This window comes from Populus nigra, chromosome 9, assembly GCF_951802175.1.
Source record: "Populus nigra chromosome 9, ddPopNigr1.1, whole genome shotgun sequence".
Lineage (NCBI taxonomy): Eukaryota > Viridiplantae > Streptophyta > Magnoliopsida > Malpighiales > Salicaceae > Populus > Populus nigra.
The window spans coordinates 15555097-15575736 of record NC_084860.1 but is presented as its reverse complement, the minus strand read 5'-3'; the positions used below and the strand labels follow the sequence as shown (position 1 = coordinate 15575736).

Here is a 20640-nt window from a genome sequence, read left to right as displayed (position 1 = left end):
ATGATATTTTTTTTTTAGTATTTTTATATTATTTTGATATAGTAATATTATATATATATATAATAAATTTTTAAATAAAAAATATTTTAAAAAAATATCATATACCACAATATCAAATACACTCAAATAATTTATAAACCAATAAAATACCTCATAGCAGAGTTTCTCAATGTAAACTAAGCATCAAGAAAGCCAATTTGTAGAGTGGAGCAAATATGATATTAAAAAAAAAGCCGATAGTGTAATTTAATTAAGAATATATTTGTTATTACGGTATGGTTGTGCCTTTTCAAAAAGTATTTTTTTAAAATTAATTTTTTTTATATTTTTAAATCTTGATATAGTAATATTAAAAATAAATTTAAAAAATAAAAAAATAATATTATCATATGCTACTGTAATGTCAGGTACTACTTAAAACAATGACAAAAGAAAAAGATAATTATTTTTTTTTATAAACTTTGTTGCACATGCACACATAACGTTTAGAGATGTTAGAGTCAAAAGAGTCACTAAGTAGTTATTTAGTTTAGAGTCACTAAAAAACCTATATAAACTAGTCTTATTATAAATTCCAACTTTAGAGACTAATTATGGTTAGAAAAGATATTAGCACCTTTAACATACCTTACTCGATGTAGGTTATATTATGTGGTCTGGACGTAGTTTACCGAGGTTGATAAGTTCCTATCCAATGATTCGTCTATGACTCAAAATAAAGATTTATATTCATAAACAAAACTAATATTTTAAATTTATTATAGATTCGTATGCCTAAATAAATTCTTATAAAAAGAATCTATATAAATACTCCTATTGGGTTTATCTATTCTGAAAGACAAATATTTTTTATAATTCATATATTATGATAAAAAAATATTTTAATTAATGAATATTCAAACTGAGATATGTAGTAGTAGTAGTGTATGCTTCAAAGTATGGTGAATATTCTTTGTACAGTGTATTTGCGGATGGCGCTTTATCTGTTAATCATGAAAATGAGACGTGTGGAGCAGCCATTAATGACCTTTCTTCTTTTCTTTTCTTTTTTGGCTTTTTAACACATTGTGGGTCTTATTTTGTTCCTTGAGCGATGATCAAACTAGTTTTTATTTATTTATTATATAATAAAATGTTATATGTGAGATTGTAAGTTTTGAATAGATTATATAATTATAAAGGTTTTTTTATTTTATCTTAAAGAATTATATCAATTCAAAAAAATTAAATTACTAAATAACATTCCTAACTTAATTTTATCATAGTCACGTTCACGAGTAACAAAATAGTTAAAAACAGTGTAACTAGTTATTATTGTTACTTTAAATTATTTTTTACTTAAAAATATATTAAAATATTTTTTTTATTTTAAATATTAATACATTAAAATCATTTGAAAATAATAAAAAATATTAATTCAATGTATTTTTTGAAACATTATTTCTAATACCAAATAATAACTTAAAAAAAGGAAAAAGAAAAAAGGAAAAAGGTAGGTCTTTATGAAAACGTTTATAGAAAGAGGATTAAAGAGAGCAAAGTGAAGGATTTCTTTCTTTTGTTTACGTGTTTGCTAGGAGTGGATGTTTGGGGGGGGGGGGGGGGGGAGTTTTATAAGGTTACTTTGTTCTTATTCAAATTTTTTGTTGTTATTAAATAAGATTATTGGAATATTTTAAAAATATTTGAAGGATACCTTTTCTTAGTTTTGGCAAGCGTTCATTTGTTTTATTAATTATTTTTGTTTTTTTTAATATTATTGGATTTGTTTTATAACTATATTGTTAAATTAATTAAATTTATTGAACCTATTTGAATCAATAAATGAAATTCAATTTTTTAATTAAATATGAGCAGAAGCACACATAATTTATCAATCTCATTCATCTCTTGTTTTTTGCTATTTAATTAAATACGAGCATAATCACACATAACTTGTGCAAAGCATAGAGAAAAGAATGCAAAGCCGGCTCATCGAGCATTCCTCTGCACATTGCATGAAAGTAGAGCTATGAAAGATTTACCAGAAGCAGTCAATCCCATCCATCTCTAGCAGAAAAGGGTCTTGTTAAATGCTTTTGGCTGAGAGAGAGGAAGGCAAGTGGCACAGCATAGAACATTTTCTGTCAAAATTGTATTTGAATCTTCCCCTTGCACTTCCAGGGAAACAAACACGGGAAAAAGAACCACGCATTAAATATCTAGAACCCATTGAAGAGGAGATGGAAGATACACAGCGGAACCAGTAGCGGCGTTTGCCATCTCCATGGCCATCGTCAATCATAGCAAGTCCTTATTGCATTGATATACCAGTAAGGATTTAAGAGCCCCGAGTACCCAATTGTCTGAGAAGTGAGAATGGAGGTAGATGAGAAACTGGACGACGTATGATTAAGAAGTGGTGGCAAAAACTCACATCTAATGAAGTATCAAGGGGATCAGTAGCACGGCCATGATGAAAAAAGACTCAAACACAGTTGCCGGAGACATAGCTCCATAATGAAAAAAGAAATTGTACGAACCAAGTTCATAATAGAAGTCACCAATCGCCAATCTGGAACAGCTCTGCCCAAAAACCCGTATTCGATGCCAACTCCAACTTGAGCACACATCTCGTGGAATTAGGGTTCTTTCGAATAGCAGTCTGCACCAACCCACATCAACATTACAATACCATTTCCCATTAAAATCACAACCTTGACAATCATACCATGTCCTCTTTCATTTATCTCTTAAAACCCGTCAAAATTTTACAAAATTTGCAACTGGGCCAGTAAAAAAATAATCAAAGAAGCACACAGCCACACAGGAACTCATCTTTCTTACCGTAACAGAAATGAACACCTCTAAAACTCACAACTTTAGCATTAAAAATCCAAACTTTTTATCTCCAAACGGTTAAGATCGTTGATATAAAACAGAAATTTATCAGCTGACCTTGTGTTTGCGGGCAAATTCTTCAAGCTGAGAACGAAAAGTGGCAAGCTGTTCTTTCATAAGATCAGTTTTTAGCCTTGCTACATTTTCTCCAAGTATCCGATATTGATCCTTCAATACCTTTTCAAGAAATGAAAAACAAAAACTCAGAAACTATTTATATTGAGCATTAATAAATAACCAAATAGAAACCACTGAATCAATCCAGCAGAAGAAACAGTAGTTACCCTTGCAGCAGCTGCTGTTTGTAAACCACCAATACCAGGTCTCCTTCTCATTCCCTTTTTTTTATTAAAGAATGCTTCTTGATTGATATCTTTTGTGGGTTTTGATCAAAGTTTTGAATTGTTTTCCTAACAATTTTTTTATGGTGATGGTGCAGGGAAGGGAAAGAGGGACAGAGCCGAAGAAAAAAAATCAAGATCGGAACTGAACTTTGTCTGAAAATTACATTATATATGTTTTGATACAAAATAAATTAAACAATCAGAGTGGCGCAGCGGAAGCGTGGTGGGCCCATAACCCACAGGTCCCTGGATAGAAACCAGGCTCTGATAATTGAGTAGCTTCCTCCGCCCTTTAAACCTTTTTCTTTAATCGCCCTCCTACTATTTTTTTTTATTTGCAACGAGGTCCCTCCTTTTATTTTCTGCATTTAATCTCTTGCCATTTGTGTGAATCCGTTTCAATTTGTAATTCTCGCGTGCAGACAGTTTTTTTTGTTTTAAAAAAAGTTCGGGTAAAAAACAAGACTTAATTAATTAAAGTCAGGGCTGTTTTTGTATTTTTATTTTGTTTTCAATGCACTATACAATTACTAAAATATCCTTCAAAGCCAAATTTCCTTGACAGGTGTATAGGGGCTTTTTCATTTTTTTGTCCTAATTTTTTTTTTATTATCAAGTTAACTGAATTAATAATCAAATAAAAATAAATATTATTAAAAGAGTGGTAAATGCGTGTATTGTCAGGTTAGTGCATGAGTGATGCTCGTCCTTTTTAGACGGCGGCGCGTGTAGCATTGTCATCGATCAAATGATGACTTTTGAAACAACATTGGAATTTACTTTTTGTCCCCTCCATGCATGTACAAAACGTGTGGTAAATAAGCCTTTAATTTGGCGCCAATGATTTTTTTTCATTTTGCTCTCTCTCATCATCGATTCTAATGTCTAACCCTTTAATTTTTCAGAATAATTCTTCAATTTGTTTTTCTTTTAAATTTGATTATTATTGTTTTGATTACTATTTTTTTAATTTCATCATACTTCACTTTTATTTATTTATCATATTTTATCCGCATTCTTTTGATTGTTTTTTTCATCACTCTCTTGATTTATTTTATTTTTCAATCTCATCCTCATTATTTTATTTCATTTAATTTTTATACCAGATTCGATTCTCATTCTATTGATTGTTCTTTGTTTGTTTTTTTATTTTGGATGATTAAAAATTTTGCTTGGTGATTTTTTCGGGTTTGTCTTCTGTAGAGTAATTCAGTCTCATGATCCAAGTTACAAGTATCAAAGATTAGCTCGATTTAACTTTGATCTTTTATTTAAAAAATTATATATCTTTGTTTAACTTCGTTCTTTCATATTAGGTTATTTGGCCTTTGATTTCATGATTTTCTCTGTTTTTTTTTTATTTGAGGTCATTCTGATCTTATATCACAAGTTGGAGGTTAGTCGAGTTAAGTTAACTTTGGTTTTTTGTTTTGAATTTTCTTAATTGATTTTTTTTGTTTCTTCTTTCAGCATTTATAGTCTGTTTAGGAGTGTGATAGATATTACTTTTCAAAGTGTTTTTTACTTGGAAATGTATCAAAATAATATATATTTTTATTTTTTTATTTTATTTTTGATACCAGTACATCAAAATAATAATAAAAACACTAAAAATTATTAATTTAAAGATAAAAAAAATTCAAAGATTTTTAAAAGTGTGGTCTAACCGCTCAAACAAACACTACCTTAGTTTGGTTGAGAGTTGATCTCTATTTTTTTATTCAAGTTTTTTTGTATGGTGTTTTCTAACCTCTCAACTTAATCATGAGTTTGTCATATTGACTAAAGTCAAGTATTTGTTTTTTTTTTTTTAGTTTTTTTAATTAGTTATTCAACGTTTGATTTGTTAGTAATTAAGCTTCAAATTTATTTATTTTTATCTTTATGAGATTATTTTATTTTCATTTATTTTTTGTTTTGTTACTAAATAAAATCATTAAGATATTTTAAAAATATTTAGAGGGTATTTTTTTTTAGTTTTGGCAAGGGTTCAATTGTTTTATTAGTTATTTTTGCTTATTTTTGTTGATGGATTTTTTTATAACTATATTTTTAAATTAACCAAGTTTATTGAACTTATTTAAATCAATAAACCAAATTCAATTTTTTTTCACCTGATCATTTTTTTACATTTGAAAAAAATTTAACCAAACCCATCGCATAACCACTACACCATTAAATAGTTTTACTGACTACTTCATTTCGTCGATATATAGCATGCAATTCACTAGTAAAATTTTTATTGATGATTTCACCGACAAAATCCATCCGTCAGAATATTGATCTTCGCTGATTTTATGGTAGTTGACACTGGCCATTTATTCAGTCTATACTAAAGTAGCTAAGCTTTTTGGTGTTCAACCATTATTCAGGCTTTCACATGTTCTTGTTCACACCTATTAACATGTGAATTAATTGGCCATTCAAAATTAAATTCTTTTAAAGTTTTGTCACATGTCTATATTATCAAGCATATTATTTATTGCACCATCGCACATCTTAATCCTAACACTACCAGTTTTAGGAACTTCAATTTCACTATCATCTGCTAGAGATATATACTCCTTCATGCATTATTTATAGATATCATTCCATTCTTTCTTCGGAAGATGCAGAATCTAACATTCATGAATATCTCAAGACTTCTTGCAAACTTGAACCTCAATTCTTGCAAGTAAGCTTTCATCTTCTCGCAATTATATATGAATATCACCCTTTTTATATTGGGACTGCTATTAGTCTCGAACTCCCTCTAGAATACCATTTCCCATAAAAATCACAACCTTGACAATCATACCATGTCCTCTTGCATTTATCTCTTAAAACCCGTCAAAATTTTACAAAATTTGCAACTGGGCTAGTAAAAAAATATCAAAGAAGCACACGGGAGCTCATCTTTCTTACCGTAACAGAAATAAACACCTCTAAAATTCACAACTTTAGTATTAAAAATCCAAACTTTTTATCTCCAAACGGTAAAGTTCTTTGATATAACACAGAAATTCATTAGCTGACCTTGTGTTAGCGGGCAAATTCTTCAAGCTGAGAACAAAAAGTGGCAAGCTGTTCTTTCATAAGATCAGTTTTTAATCTTGCTACATTTTCTCCAAGTATCCGATATTGATCCTTCAATACCATTTCAAGAAATGAAAAGCAAAAACTCAGAAACTGTTCATATTGAGCATTAATAAATAACGAAATGGAAACCGATGAATCAATCCAACAGAAGAAACAGTAGTTACCCTTGCAGCAGCTGCTGTTTGTAACCCACCAATACCAGGTCTCCTTCTCATTCCCTTTTTTATTAAAGACTGCTTCTTTGATTGATATCTTTTGTGGGTTTTGATCAAAGTTTTGAATTGTTTTCCTAGTAATTTTTTTATGGTGTTGGTGCAGGGAAGGGAAAGAGAGACAAAGCCGAATAAAAAAAAACTAAAGATCGGAACTGAACTTTATTTGCACAATACGTTATATATGTTTTGATACAGAATGCAATCAACAATCAGAGTGGCGCAGCGGAAGCGTGGTGGGCCCATAACCCACAGGTCCCTGGATCGAAACCAGGCTCTGATAATTGAGTAGCTTCCTTCGCCCTCCTACTATTTTTTTTATTTGCAACGAGGTCCCTCCTTTTATTTTCTGCATTTAATTTCTTGCCATTTCTGTGAATCCATTTCAACTTGTAATTCTCGCGTGCAGACAGTTCTTCTTAATTCAATTAATACAGAAATGTCTCTTTGGTACAAGAACTTCACCTTCACTTCTAGTTTTTTAGTTTCTTTTTTTTTTTAATTTTAATTTAATTCAATAAACCTCCACATATACGGGATTCCTGCATGTCTTTAGATTAGCTTATGAATAACTGAGGTTAAATATTTTCTAAAACAAATTCTAGAATAGACCCTCGTGTGAATCTAGTACATCAGAAAAATTTAAATTAGCTTCCAACTAAATTAACCATTTAATGCAAAAAAAAAAAAAAAACAGCAAGAACATATAACTATGTTTCTTATTCAATAATCAACATTGATCACCATGTCAGCCATTTGTTTCCCACCATGTTTCTTGCAGAGTGTTGATAATACCTCAAAATTCAGATCTAAGATTGCATTTGACAGAATAAATAAATACAGAAAAGAAATAAAAACATGAAAGACACAATTTTAAAGTGAATTTACTTTCCAAACCAACAGAAAAACATGTTCGAACAACAACTAAAAACGGATCAAAATCTAAACAACAACGCTATAAATCACAGGGATAGCAACCTGACCCTTGTTTTCCATAAACATTGCACCAGTAATAATTTCTGTATTTCTGATTGAACTGATCAAAATTGTTCTACAAACCTTGTACATCAGTGTATCGAACTATAAATCAAAGGCACCTATTTCTTTCAATCCTCAAGAGTGCATTTCGTATATCCCAGCTACTACTTGACAGTGACAAAATAAATTCAGTAGCAATGTTTCTGCTCATTTTGCCGTTACTAAGTGAATAACTTCTTGTATCAGGCAAATGAATCATCCCTGCCTATGCTGATATCCCTGTGGCTTCTTTTGGTATCAAAAACAGAAAAGCAATTGGAATGAAAGTGCACAGGACTTGCATAGCAATGCCCAAACCAAGGTTGTCAAAAGATCCCGAGGAGAGGTTCAAAATTGAGGCCAACCCTGCACCCACAAAAGATCCCAGTGTGGAACCTAAGCTGTTTATTGACATAAAGAGGGCAAATAGTGTTCCTTCAATTCCTGGCGGACATAACTGTCCAGATAATATAAGGAATGGCATTAACCTGCAGAGACAGACCAGAAATGTGAGAAAACAGATTGGTTGGGGGTGCATTTAAAGATTTATGGACAGATAGATTATGTGAGGAGTGACTTATGGGTGCATGCGAGCGTGTATGCGTCTGTGTGAGCTCATCCATGCATTCATGAACATCACGCATATGATTTTCTTTTTTCCTTATGAGAGCTTGCATGTGATTTCTGGATCTGGAATCCAAACTCGAGTCTCCTTTTTCTTTGTTTTGAGGGGGATACAGGTATTGACTTCAAAATAAATTAATAGAAAAGCTAGAAACTTTGGAGAAAATGAACGTGCTTGAATTGATTAACAGCATCGGCAAGGGCAGATCCTGAGACAACCATGATCTTATCTGAAACTCCATAAGCAAGATTCAATCGAGACACTAAAATTACATCTAGGAGGGTCAACAAAGACAGCCCAACATGAGCCCACCTGCATAAGCAACATTAAGCAGATTAAGTAGAATAAACATGTTTGTTGAAAAATGTATTCAACGCTGTTAAGCACTCACAAGAGAATCTTCCGTAGTTTCATGGTTTTTAAGTAGCGATTGTACGTGAAGGTTCCTAGCATGAGGCCTAACCATCCAACAACACGTGCAGTCCCCAAAAAGGATCCATCCAAGTTCAAGACCTCTGTCTGGTAATAGAACATCACTGTTGAGAGGTTTGGAACAGTAATCTGTGCTAGGAAAAACCAAGCCATTGGTCTGGTCTTCCAAAGACCAAAGTGAAACCCAAAATCAAATAGATTAGAAGAATAAACTAAATTGATACCAGGGTAGGTATATTAAGCAGCATATACATCTAAAATAGGTGGAAAAAAATCTGGCAAAATACAAATAGATCAAGCATTCATTTTGTGGTCTATTCTGGATCATTGACAATCATATATTTAATATCAAAGTGAAAACAATCATCTCTTTGGGTGGCTAACAATGCTAAATCTAGAGGAGGAGCATCCATACACATGAACTTCAAATTCTACAGAATATTCAACTGGCTATTGTAAAAGGTTTTGGTGGTTACCTCAAAATGATTGGCTGCCTACAAGTACGTAACAAACTGTAAGTAGCTGTTTTCAGAGAGTGGAACCAACGTGATATTAAGGAATTGCCCTTCTCAGGTATCAGGGATTTAGTTCTCATACTTGCCCTCTTGTTGCTATTCTTTTGGCTCCTCTTTCTTCTTGTAGCACTTGCAATGGACTTCTTCAGCAAGATATTATCTTGGTCCAAAATATTACCATTCCCATTCCCTGGATGGGATTTGCTTGAATTGGCAGACTCATGAGAAACTTTACTGTCTGCAGAATTCTCCCCAACAAACCCACATGATAATAACTGTATGGCTGGTAGTACAGAAAAAAGGAGGAAAATCTTGTCTATTTGTAAGTTGGTCAATGCATGTCCTCCTAACAAACTGCCCCAAATTCCACCCACAGCAATTGACAACCAAGTTATGGACTGCAGATCTCCAGCAAATGATGCCCTGTTCAATGGTACAGGTAAGCTTTCACATTCTAAAAAAACTTAACTAAATTGCCTATTTGAGAGAACAATCCAACAACATAATGGGAGACCATCCAGATTTCTTGGGCATATGGAAAGGTATGCCCATATAATAATTGACAGGGAAAGCCTCCCACTCATTCACATTTTTTATAATAAAATCCCAAGTTAACACAAATAGATAGTTAGGTTGCATGCCAATTGCTTCCTGCATTGCCAACCAACAAAATACTACAAGCATCTGTAGCTAAATTGTGTGTACCTAAAAATGATGAAAGACACAAATACCAAATTAGTGAATATGTGCTTAGATTTGCTTTAAAAGACAGCACGCACAAACCTCTCAGATCTTACTGCCTCAGCAATCATTGCATCAACCACAACATCTGCCATGGCAGAGCCCAGGTTCTGCACTGTCAAGAGGACTGTGAGATGCCATTGGGAACTCCTCAAGTTGGAATCTATGCCTAGCATAGGCCAGGGAACTAGAGAGAGAAGAGTTGCAATTACTAGGTATGGTATCCTTTTCCTTCCTTTTATCGGGATGCAATCAGACAAAATTCTGCAAGCAGGATGCAAGTTAAGTTTCCAAAAACATACACAAAAATTATGTATAACAAAAAGGACACTATTCTTCAATTTCCATCAGTAAAGAAAATGCCAAATAAGTACTACATTGTAATTTGTAATGCATTTACAATCCCTGTTTTGGGTTTCACATGCTATTATGGATTTTCACTATAAACACGAGCATTTCAACACCAAAAATTTTCTTATCTGCCTTCATTCTTTAAGTTGCTCCATAGGCCTATCAAGAAATTGAACAGAATAAAGAAACATACCCGTATAATGGCTTTATGCTCCACGGGAAAAATGCTATTGAAGACACGAATTGTGAGGCTGATGGTGACAGCTTAAGATTGTCTTTTAGCTGATAGGAAACTGCTGTCCATACAAAGGATCTAAAACCCTACACTCACATGTTATAGAAACACCGTTGTTAAGTTGGACATCAAATTGTTCAATAATAAAAACATCATCAACTTGAAGATTACTTGCAAAATCCTAACAAGACCCCAGAGGAACTAGGTCCTAACATTTTAATAGAACACCACATATTATGCAAGAGTAGATCATCCAATTGGTATAGAAAGCCTATGGACAATTTAGAAATTTTAAGCAACATGTTAGAAGTACTTATTTTTCTTCCAAAAAAAAAAAACCCTTCACATGCAAGAGGCACAAACCTAAGAGCCAGATTCCCATTACCTTAATTTATGTTTTCTTTTCTTTAAGAGCAAAAACCAGGAGAAAGTTGCTCTTAAAAGCAAAAAAGGCTAACTTCAAAATTCCATGCAAGCTACAACATTCTCAAAAAATAAAATAGGACAAGAAATTTCTTAAGAACATCAGTTCCATCTGGATTTCAATATTCAAAAATCAACAAACCCACAAAAACCCAGAAACCAAAAACAACAAAGTTACAAACTCTAACATCTCCTCTTTCTTTTTATCAAAAAATAAAACAATCGATTTCACAAAAACCCCAACAGATCAACTTCCTATAGAGCTCATCAAATTTGATCCAACAATCATCAAAGCAGGCAAAAAGAGAAAGATCATCAAATCAAAGTGGGCAAAAAGAGAGAAAAAGAAACCTGAGTGAAATGAATCAAGCAAACAAGCCATAAAAATGAAGCCCCAAATGCCTTGTTCAGCTGCTTTACCCATTCTATCATCTTTCGAACACCTAAAAACAAACAAATGTCTTTAATTCTCATCAAATCTTCACTTTCTTGATTTTATACGTTATCTCCCTCTGTTTCGGCTTTCAACGGTATTTTTTAGAATTAACAGGTTACAAAGCTTACAAAGTGGTAAATTTTTTATTCTAGTTTTGAAAAACAAAATCTCCAATTCATCCAACTGGAATTCGATTCACTTTTACAAAACTCACGCAACTCAAATTCGAGTCTTGCACACCTGTTTTTCCTTTAGGCTTAATGCTGTCGGCCGCACCCAAAGAATCATTTTGATGCTTTTAATTCTTAGAACCTGCTCTGCTTTTCCTTTAAGCTTAGTGTGTCATCGGCTTGGAAAGAGTTAGGAAACAGGACAAGAGGCAATTTAGCTTGCACAGCTGACTTGCACAGTTGGTTTTCATGGCTTTTGAGAGATGCTTTGCTCTTCATTTTTAATATTATTGCTATCTTTTCCTCGGGTAGTAAACATTATGTTAATTTATTCTAGTGTTAAATTAATAATTTTATTGCACAATAAAAATTAAAATCACTAATCTAACCGTTTATAATTTGTAAAAAAAAAATTTTAATCAAGGAAAATTTTATCATTTCATTAATCCCGGATACAAGAACTTCTCCTTCACTTCTACTTTTTTCAGTTTTTTTAATTTTAATTTAATTCAATAAACCTCCATATATACGGGATTCCTACATGTCTTCAGATTAGTTTATGAATAACTGAGGTTAAATATTTTATAAAACAAATTCTAGAATAGACCCTCGTATGAATCTAGTACATCAGAAAAATTTAAATTAGCTTCCAACTACATTAACCATTTAATGCAACAAAAACAAAATAATGACAAAAAAAAGTAAGAACATAGCCAGGGCCACTGACAAGATAATTCATATCTAAGATTGCATTTGACAGAATAAATATATACAGAAAAGACACAGCATCTTTAGTTGAAAAAGAAAGAAATAAAAACATGAAAGGCATAATTTTAAAGTGAATTTACTTTTCAAAACCAATAGAAAAACATGTTTGTTCTATCCTTTCTATCTTTATCTTTTCTATCTCAAGAGAATAACTAAACATCAACGCTACCCGAAGGCACTAACTGCACTTTTCTGGTACCACAGGGATAGCAACCTGGACCTTGCTTCCATAAACACTGCACCAGTAATAATTTCTGTATTTCTGATTGAACTGATCAAAATTGTTCTACAAACCTTGTACATCAGTGTATCATCATCAAAACCAAAGGTTAATTTGAGAACTATAAATCAAAGAAGCAACCGGGCCAGTAAAAACACCCGTTAAAATTTTACAAAATTAGCAACTGGGCCAGTAAAAAAATATCAAAGAAGCACACGGGAACTCATCTTTCTTACCGTAACAGAAATAAACACCTCTAAAATTCACAACTTTAGTATTAAAAATCCTAACTTTTTATCTCCAAACGGTAAATTTCGTTGATATAACACTAAAATTTATCAGCTGACCTTGTGTTTGCGGGCAAATTCTTCAAGCTGAGAACGAAAAGTGGCAAGCTGTTCTTTCATAAGATCAGTTTTTAACCTTGCTACATTTTCTCCAAGTATCCGATATTGATCCTTCAATACCATTTCAAGAAATGAAAAGCACAAACTCAGAAAGTGTTTATATTGAGCATAATAAATAACCAAATGGAAACCGATGAATCAATAATCCAACAGAAGAAACAGTAGTTACCCTTGCAGCAGCTGCTGTTTGTAACCCACCAATACCAGGTCTCCTTCTCATTCCCGTTTTTATTAAAGACTGCTTCTTTGATTGATATCTTTGGTGGGTTTTGATCAAAGTTTTGAATTGTTTTCCTAGCAATTTTTTTATGGTGTTGGTGCAGGAAGGGAAAGAGAGACACAGCCGAAGAACCGAACTTTGTCTTAGACTTAGATTATATAAATTCTGATGCAAAATGTATTCAACAATCAGAGTGGCGCAGCGGAAGCGTGGTGGGCCCATAACCCACAGGTCCCTGGATCGAAACCAGGCTCTGATAATTGAGTAGCTTCCTCCGCCCTTTATACCTTTTTCTTTAATCGCCCTCCTACTATTTTTTTTTATTTGCAACGAGGTCCCTCCTTTTATTTTCTACATTTAATCTCTTGCCATTTGTGTGAATCCATTTCAATTTGTAATTCTCGCGTGCTGACAGTTTTTTTTAAAAAAAAAATGTTAGGGTAAAAAAATTCACAGCATTTGTAATTTAAATGATATGAGCAGAAAAAATGCAATAATAATAAATAAACTAACAAGAAAATATCAATAAAAAATTAGACTTAATTCAACTTGAATTATTAAATAATTTAATGTTGAAATGTGAAATTATAAAAAAAAAATAATTTTAAAAAAGCTTTATTAAATCAGGTGAACTAGCTCGCAACCATAGGTATAAGTTATGATAATATGATAGAAAGAAAAAAAATTTTGAATGATGAAACTTATCTATTTAAAAAAAGAAAGAAAAGATAAATATTATTAACATTCGAAACTAATGATCTTGGTCATAAATCCAGGAGTAACCTTATTGAAGGCAAACTGTAAAAAATAACAAAGCACATCTAAAAAAAAGAATAAGAAATAAGAAAACATCATCTTAAAAAATGGGAAACATTTTAAACTTAATCTAATCTGTAAAATTCACAACCCACAAAATTTTAGATTCAGGTTTAATCAAGAAGTTTAGATCTTAGATCCTAACTAATTTAATTTTAAATAATGAAATTGTGAAAAGATATTAATAAAAAACTTATAAAAGCAAAAAAAATAGCTATAAAAGGAATCTTTAAAAAACCAAGCAGACTCGGAGTGAATCTTCTAAAACATGGTCTATTCTCTAAAACTAACAATGGATGAAATCATAAAAAAAATATTAATAAAAAAACTTGCAAAGCGAAGAAGATAAACAACAAAAAGAATGAGGATAAATCAAAACTTGCTGGAAAAAAAATGAGGTTGACATTGTAAAAAAACAAAATTAAAAAATGATCACAAACAAAAAATAAATTGCAATCAAAATAATATGAACCAAATTTGAAAAATTTAAAAATTATGAGAGTGAAATTGAAAATATTTGTAATTTAATAGATTATTTGAAGATTAAAAATTGTAGGGGTAAAATTGAAAAATATTTGTGATTTTATAGATAATTTCAAAATAAAAAATAATAATGAAAAGGACATGGACAGAATATAAAGGAAATAATAAATTGTAGGGGCTGATCTGAATTTTGAAGGGGCTAGTATAGAATTCAAGGTGCCAGATGAGCATTTAGGACACATAACATCTCATCATGTCGGGGAAGCCAACATCTTTAAAATGTCACTGCGGAAGGTGGCGTTTAGTGGCTAGATGACTTTACATACGCCATTCAAATGATGCAGGGACAGTCCACACGTGCCAATAAGTTTTTTTAAATAATATTTTGTATATATCATTTACAATAATACACCTGACTAACCTTTAATTTAAAAAAAAATCGATGTCAAATTATAAAAAATACATTGTGGAAGAGTTATGTTAAGTATGTTTTTAAGGGTATAAAAGTAAATAGGCTATTCTAAAATTTGAAAAAAACCAAAACACCACTGAGTAGTATTATTTTATTCTAGTGTTAAATTAATAATTTTATTACATAATAAAAAGTGAAATGACTAATCTAACAGTATATAATTAATTTATACGTCATTTAAAAAACAACCTTATCCTCAATATATAGATTAAAGGGTTTTTTTTTTTTTGAGTTAAGAAAAGTTTTATCATTTCACTGATCCAATTAATACAGAAATGTCTCTTGGGTACAAGAACTTCTCCTTCAATTCTAGTTTTTTAGTTTATTTAATTTTAATTTAATTAAATAAACCTCCATATATACGGGATTCCTACATGTCTTCAGATTAGTTTATGAATAACTGAGGTTAAATATTTTCTAAAACAAATTCTAGAATAGACCCTCGTATGAATCTAGTACATCAGAAAAATTTAAATTAGCTTCCAACTATATTAACCATTTAATGCGAAAAAAAGAAGAAGGTAAGAACATATAACTATGTTTCTTATTCAATAATCAACATTGATCACCATGTCAGCCATTTGTTTCCCACCATGTTTCTTGCAGAGTGTTGATAATACCTCAAAATTCAGATCTAAGATTGCATTTGACAGAATAAATAAATACAGAAAATAAAAAAAAAACATGAAAGACACAATTTTAAAGCGAATTTACTTTCCAAACCGACAGAAAAACATGTTCGTTCTATAGTTTCTATTTTTATCTTTTCTATCTCAAGACAATCACTAAACATCAACGCTACCCGAAGGCAGTATAGCAACCTGGCCCTTGCTTTCCATAAACACTGCACCAGTAATAATTTCTGTATTTCTGATTGAACTGATCAAAATTGTTCTGCAAACCTTGTACATCAGTGTATCATCATCAAAACCAAAGGTTAATTTGAGAACTATAAATCAAAGGCACCTATTTCTTTCAATCCTCAAGAGTGCATTTCGTATATCCCAGCTACTACTTGACAGTGACAAAATAAATTCGGTAGCAATGTTTCTGCTCATTTTGCCGTTACTAAGTGAATAACTTCTTGTATTGGGAAAATGAATTATCCCTACCTATGCAGATATCCCTGTGGCTTCTTTTGGTATCAAAAACAGAAAAGCAATTGGAATGAAAGTGCACAGGACTTGGATAGCAATGCCCAAACCAAGGTTGTCAAAAGACCCCGAGGAGAGGTTCAAAACTGAGGCCAACCCTGCACCCACAAAAGATCCCAGTGTGGAACCCAAGTTGTTTATAGACATAAATAGGGCAAATAGTGTTCCTTCAATTCCTGGCGGACATAACTGTCCAGATAATATAAGGAATGGCATTAACCTGCAGAGACAGACCAGAAATGTGAGAAAACAATTTGGTCGGGGGTGCATTTAAAGATTTATGGACAGATAGGTTATGTGAGGAGTGAGAAAACAATTTCATCAGGGTGCATTTAAAGATTTATGGACAGATAGGTTATGTGAGGAGTGATATACGGGTGCACGAGAGCGTGTATGTGTGTGAGTGAGCTCATCCATACATTCATGAACATCATGCATATGATTTTCTTCTTTCCTTATGAGAGCTTGCATGTGATTTCTGGATCTGGAATCCAAAATCAAGTCTCCTTTTTCTTTGTTTTGAGGGGGATACAGGTATTAACTTCAAAATAAATTAATAGAAAAGCTAGAAACTTCAGAGAAAATTAACGTACTTGAATTGATTAACAGCATCGGAAAGGGCAGATCCGAAGACAACCATGATCTTATCTGAAACTCCATAGGCAAGATTCAATCGAGAAACTAAAATTACATCTAGGAGGGTCAACAAAGACAGCCCAACATGAGCCCACCTGCATAAGCAACATTAAGCACATTAAGTAGAAGAAACATGTTTCTTGAAAAATATATTCAGCGTTGTTAAGCACTCACAAGAGAATCTTCCGTAGTTTCATGGTTTTTAAGTAGCGATTGTAAGTGAAGGTTCCTAGCATGAGGCCTAACCATCCAACAACACGTGCAGTCCCCAAAAAGGATGCATCCAAGTTCAAGACCTCTGTCTGGTAATAGAACATCACTGTTGAGAGGTTTGGAACAGTAATCTGTGCTAGGAAAAACCAAGCCATTGGTCTGGTCTTCCAAAGACCAAAGTAAAACCCAAAATCAAATAGATTAGAAGAATAAACTAAATTGATACCAGGGCAGGTATATTAAGCAGCATATACACCTAAAATAGGTGGGGAAAAAATCTGGCAAAATACAAATAAATCAAGCATTCATTTTGTGGTCTATTCTGGATCATTGACAATCATATATTTAATATCAAAGTGAAAACAATCATCTCTTTGGGTGGCTAACAATGCTAAATCTAGAGGAGGAGCATACATACACATGAACTTCAAATTCTACAGAATATTCAACTGACTATTATAAAAGGTTTTGGTAGTTACCTCAAAATGATTGGCTGCCTAAAAGCACGTAACAAACTGTAAGTAGCTGTTTTCAGAGAGTGGAACCAATGTGATATTAAGGAATTGCCCTTCTCAGGTATCAGGGATTTAGTTCTCATACTTGCCCTCTTGTTGCTATTCTTTTGGCTCCTCTTTCTTCTTGTAGCACTTGCACTGGACTTCTTCAGCAAGATATTATCTTGGTCCAAAATATTACCATTCCCATTCACTGGATGGGAGTTGCTTGAATTGGCAGACTCATGAGAAACTTTACTGTCTGCAGAAATCTCCCCAACCAAACCACATGATAATAACTGTATGGCTGGCAGTACAGAAAAAAGGAGGAAAATCTTGTCTATTTGTAAGTTGGTCAATGCATATCCTCCTAACAAACTGCCCCAAATTCCACCCACTGCCATTGACAACCAAGATATGGACTGCAGATCTCCAGCAAATGATGCCCTGTTCAATGGTACAGGTAAGCTTTCACATTCTAAAAAAAAATGAACTAAATTGCCTATTTGAGAGAACAATCCAACAACATAATGGGAGACCATCCAGATTTCTTGGGCATATGGAAAGGTATGCCCATATAATAATTGACAGGGAAAGCCTCCCACTCATCCACATTTTTTATAATAAAATCCCAAGTTAACACGAAATAGATAGCTAGGTTGCATGCCAATTGCTTCTTGCTTTGTCAACCAACAAAATACTAAGAGCGTTTGTAGCTAAATTGTGTGTACCTAAAAATGATGAAAGACTCAAATACCAAATTAGTGAAAATGTGCTTAGATTTGCTTTAAAAGACAGCACGCACAAACCTCTCAGATCTTACTGCCTCAGCAATCATTGCATCAACCACAACATCTGCCATGGCAGAGCCCAGGTTATGCACTGTCAAGAGGACTGTGAGATGCCATTGGGAACTCCTCAAGTTGGAATCTATGCCTAGCATAGGCCAGGGAACTAGAGAGAGAAGAGTTGCAATTACTAGGTATGGTATCCTTTTCCTTCCTTTTATCGGGATGCAATCAGACAAAATTCTGCAAGCAGGATGCAAGTTAAGTTTCCAAAAACATACACAAAAATTATGTATAACAAAAAGGACACTATTCTTCAATTTCCATCAGTAAAGAAAATGCCAAATAAGTACTACATTGTAATTTGTAATGCATATACAATCCCTGTTTTGGGTTTCACATGCTACTATGGATTTTCACTATAAACACGAGCATTTCAACACCAAAAATTTTCTTATCTGCCTTCATTCTTTAAGTTGCTCCATAGGCCTATCAAGAAATTGCACAGAATAAAGAAACATACCCGTATAATGGCTTTATGCTCCACGGGAAAAATGCTATTGAAGACACGAATTGTGAGGCTGATGGTGACAGCTTAAGATTGTCTTTTAGCTGATAGGAAACTGCTGTCCATACAAAGGATCTAAAACCCTACACTCACATGTTATAGAAACACCGTTGTTAAGTTGGACATCAAATTGTTCAATAATAAAAACATCATCAACTTGAAGATTACTTGCAAAATCCTAACAAGACCCCAGAGGAACTAGGTCCTAACATTTTAATAGAACACCACATATTATGCAAGAGTAGATCATCCAATTGGTATAGAAAGCCTATGGACAATTTAGAAATTTTAAGCAACATGTTAGAAGTACTTATTTTTCTTCCAAAAAAAAAAACCCTTCACATGCAAGAGGCACAAACCTAAGAGCCAAATTCCCATTACCTTAATTTATGTTTTCTTTTCTTTAAGAGCAAAAACCAGGAGAAAGTTGCTCTTAAAAGCAAAAAAGGCTAACTTCAAAATTCCATGCAAGCTACAACATTCTCAAAAAATAAAATAGGACAAGAAATTTCTTAAGAACATCAGTTCCATCTGGATTTCCGAAACCCCTAGAATATTCAAAAATCAACAAACCCACAAAAACCCAGAAACCAAAAACAACAAAGTTACAAACTCTGACATCTCCTCTTTCTTTTTATCAAAAAATAAAACAACCGATTTCACAAAAAACCCAACAGATCAACTTCCTATAGAGCTCATCAAATTTGATCCAACAATCATCAAAGCAGGCAAAAAGAGAAAGATCATCAAATCAAAGTGGGCAAAAAGAGAGAAAATGAAACCTGAGTGAAGTAAATCAAGCAAAGAAGCCATACAAATGAAGCCCCAAATGCCTTGTTCAGCTGCTTTACCCATTCTATCATCTTTCGAACCCCAAAAAAAACAAATCTCTTTAATTCTCATCAAGTCTTCACTTTCTTCGTTTTATACCTTCTCTCCCTCTGTTTCGGCTTTCAACGGTATATTTTAACGTTTTTCCTATTGACTTTAATGCCCTTTAGTTCTTGCTGAGTAAATTATATATCAGTCCCTATAGTCTTATAAAAAAAATTAAATAATCTCCCTAGTCTTAAGAATAATTAATTAATCACTAATAGTCTCCCTAGTCTTAAGAATAATTAATTGATTTTAAATTTATTTGTAATTTGATTATTTTTCACCCATTTCATAGTCTTTTTAAATTTATTTTTTTAAATAGAAAAATTAAAAACCAATAAATGATATGGAAAGATTAACAAGAAAAGGACTTTTTGGAACAAAAAATAAATTAATTTAAACATGATCACTACGGCTAAGGGATTAATTTATTATGTTTAGAATCATGGGGACTATTTGATTTATTTTGAAAAACTAAAAAGACTAAGTTATGATTTACTCTAATAATACAACTCTAATAAAACAGGGCTTTTCGTCATTTTAGAAGATACGGTTGATGTAAAGGGACCTGCGTTTCTGGCGACGAACACGTCCAATACACTTACCAAATCTTGACACGTCAGCTTTCGGGACCCACGATTGTGACTGTCAAATATGTTATTGTCACAGTCAAAGAAAGCATGCTACGCAACGTATAATAATGTTTGTTTTACGGTTGTGCTGTATTTTTTTTTAAAAAAAAAAATTTAGTTTTAATTTTTTTTAGTTTGTTTTGAATTATTAATGTTAAAAATAAAAAATATTATTTAATTATATTACAAAGAAAAAAATATATTTAAAATAATTTCAAATAATTATTGCCTTGTTTAAATAATTTTTTTTATTTTTAATATCAATAAATCAAAATTATCCAATTCAAAAATAAACTCACCAATTTATTTTGACCCCCCCCCCTCTCTCTCTCTCTCTCTCTCTCTCTATATATATATATATATATATATATATATATATATAAGTGTGGACACTTGCTCTGTTTTCCTTCTTCAAGTTTGATTAGCTTATTTAA

The 20640-nt window shown here is 32.3% G+C and overlaps 3 protein-coding genes and 2 non-coding genes across 10 annotated transcripts; 2 read left to right on the top strand and 3 right to left on the bottom strand.

Moving 5' to 3' along the window:
* Positions 1-1861: 1861 nt before the first annotated feature.
* LOC133702561 (vacuolar protein sorting-associated protein 22 homolog 1-like) lies at positions 1862-3444 on the bottom strand. 2 transcript variants are annotated; one of them, XM_062126870.1, is made up of 4 exons: positions 3165-3444; positions 2938-3057; positions 2523-2644; positions 1862-2418 (listed from the first exon to the last, which is right to left on the bottom strand). In XM_062126870.1, exons 1-3 carry the CDS (start codon positions 3213-3215, stop codon positions 2540-2542), a joined length of 276 nt encoding a protein of 91 aa, XP_061982854.1. In that variant the 5' UTR covers positions 3216-3444; the 3' UTR covers positions 1862-2418; positions 2523-2539. The 2 variants fall into 2 exon arrangements, with proteins under 2 accessions (XP_061982854.1, XP_061982853.1); XM_062126869.1 differs by having other exon boundaries at positions 1862-2345; positions 3165-3439.
* Positions 3445-6725: 3281 nt separating this feature from the next.
* TRNAM-CAU (transfer RNA methionine (anticodon CAU)) lies at positions 6726-6797 on the top strand. Its single transcript has one exon. It is a non-coding gene; the product is annotated as a tRNA-Met (tRNA).
* Positions 6798-7378: 581 nt separating this feature from the next.
* Positions 7379-13197, bottom strand: LOC133702694 (probable folate-biopterin transporter 4). Of its 5 annotated transcripts, none has more exons than XM_062127022.1 (8): positions 13024-13195; positions 12795-12905; positions 10389-10516; positions 9887-10108; positions 9065-9526; positions 8548-8745; positions 8331-8468; positions 7379-8019 (listed from the first exon to the last, which is right to left on the bottom strand). In XM_062127022.1, the coding sequence occupies exons 1-8, from the start codon at positions 13072-13074 to the stop codon at positions 7758-7760; spliced, it is 1572 nt and encodes a 523-aa protein (XP_061983006.1). In that variant the 5' UTR covers positions 13075-13195; the 3' UTR covers positions 7379-7757. The 5 variants fall into 5 exon arrangements, 4 of the variants coding, with proteins under 4 accessions (XP_061983006.1, XP_061983008.1, XP_061983009.1 ...); XM_062127024.1 differs by lacking the exon at positions 13024-13195 and adding an exon at positions 11205-11296; XM_062127025.1 differs by lacking the exons at positions 12795-12905; positions 13024-13195 and adding exons at positions 11205-11296; positions 11530-11855.
* Positions 13198-13261: 64 nt separating this feature from the next.
* TRNAM-CAU (transfer RNA methionine (anticodon CAU)) lies at positions 13262-13333 on the top strand. The gene has a single exon. It is a non-coding gene; the product is annotated as a tRNA-Met (tRNA).
* Positions 13334-15535: 2202 nt separating this feature from the next.
* LOC133702846 (probable folate-biopterin transporter 4) lies at positions 15536-19638 on the bottom strand. The gene is made up of 7 exons (XM_062127167.1): positions 19481-19638; positions 18654-18781; positions 18152-18373; positions 17328-17789; positions 16810-17007; positions 16593-16730; positions 15536-16219 (listed from the first exon to the last, which is right to left on the bottom strand). The coding sequence occupies exons 1-7, from the start codon at positions 19559-19561 to the stop codon at positions 15958-15960; spliced, it is 1491 nt and encodes a 496-aa protein (XP_061983151.1). The 5' UTR covers positions 19562-19638; the 3' UTR covers positions 15536-15957.
* Positions 19639-20640: the final 1002 nt, after the last annotated feature.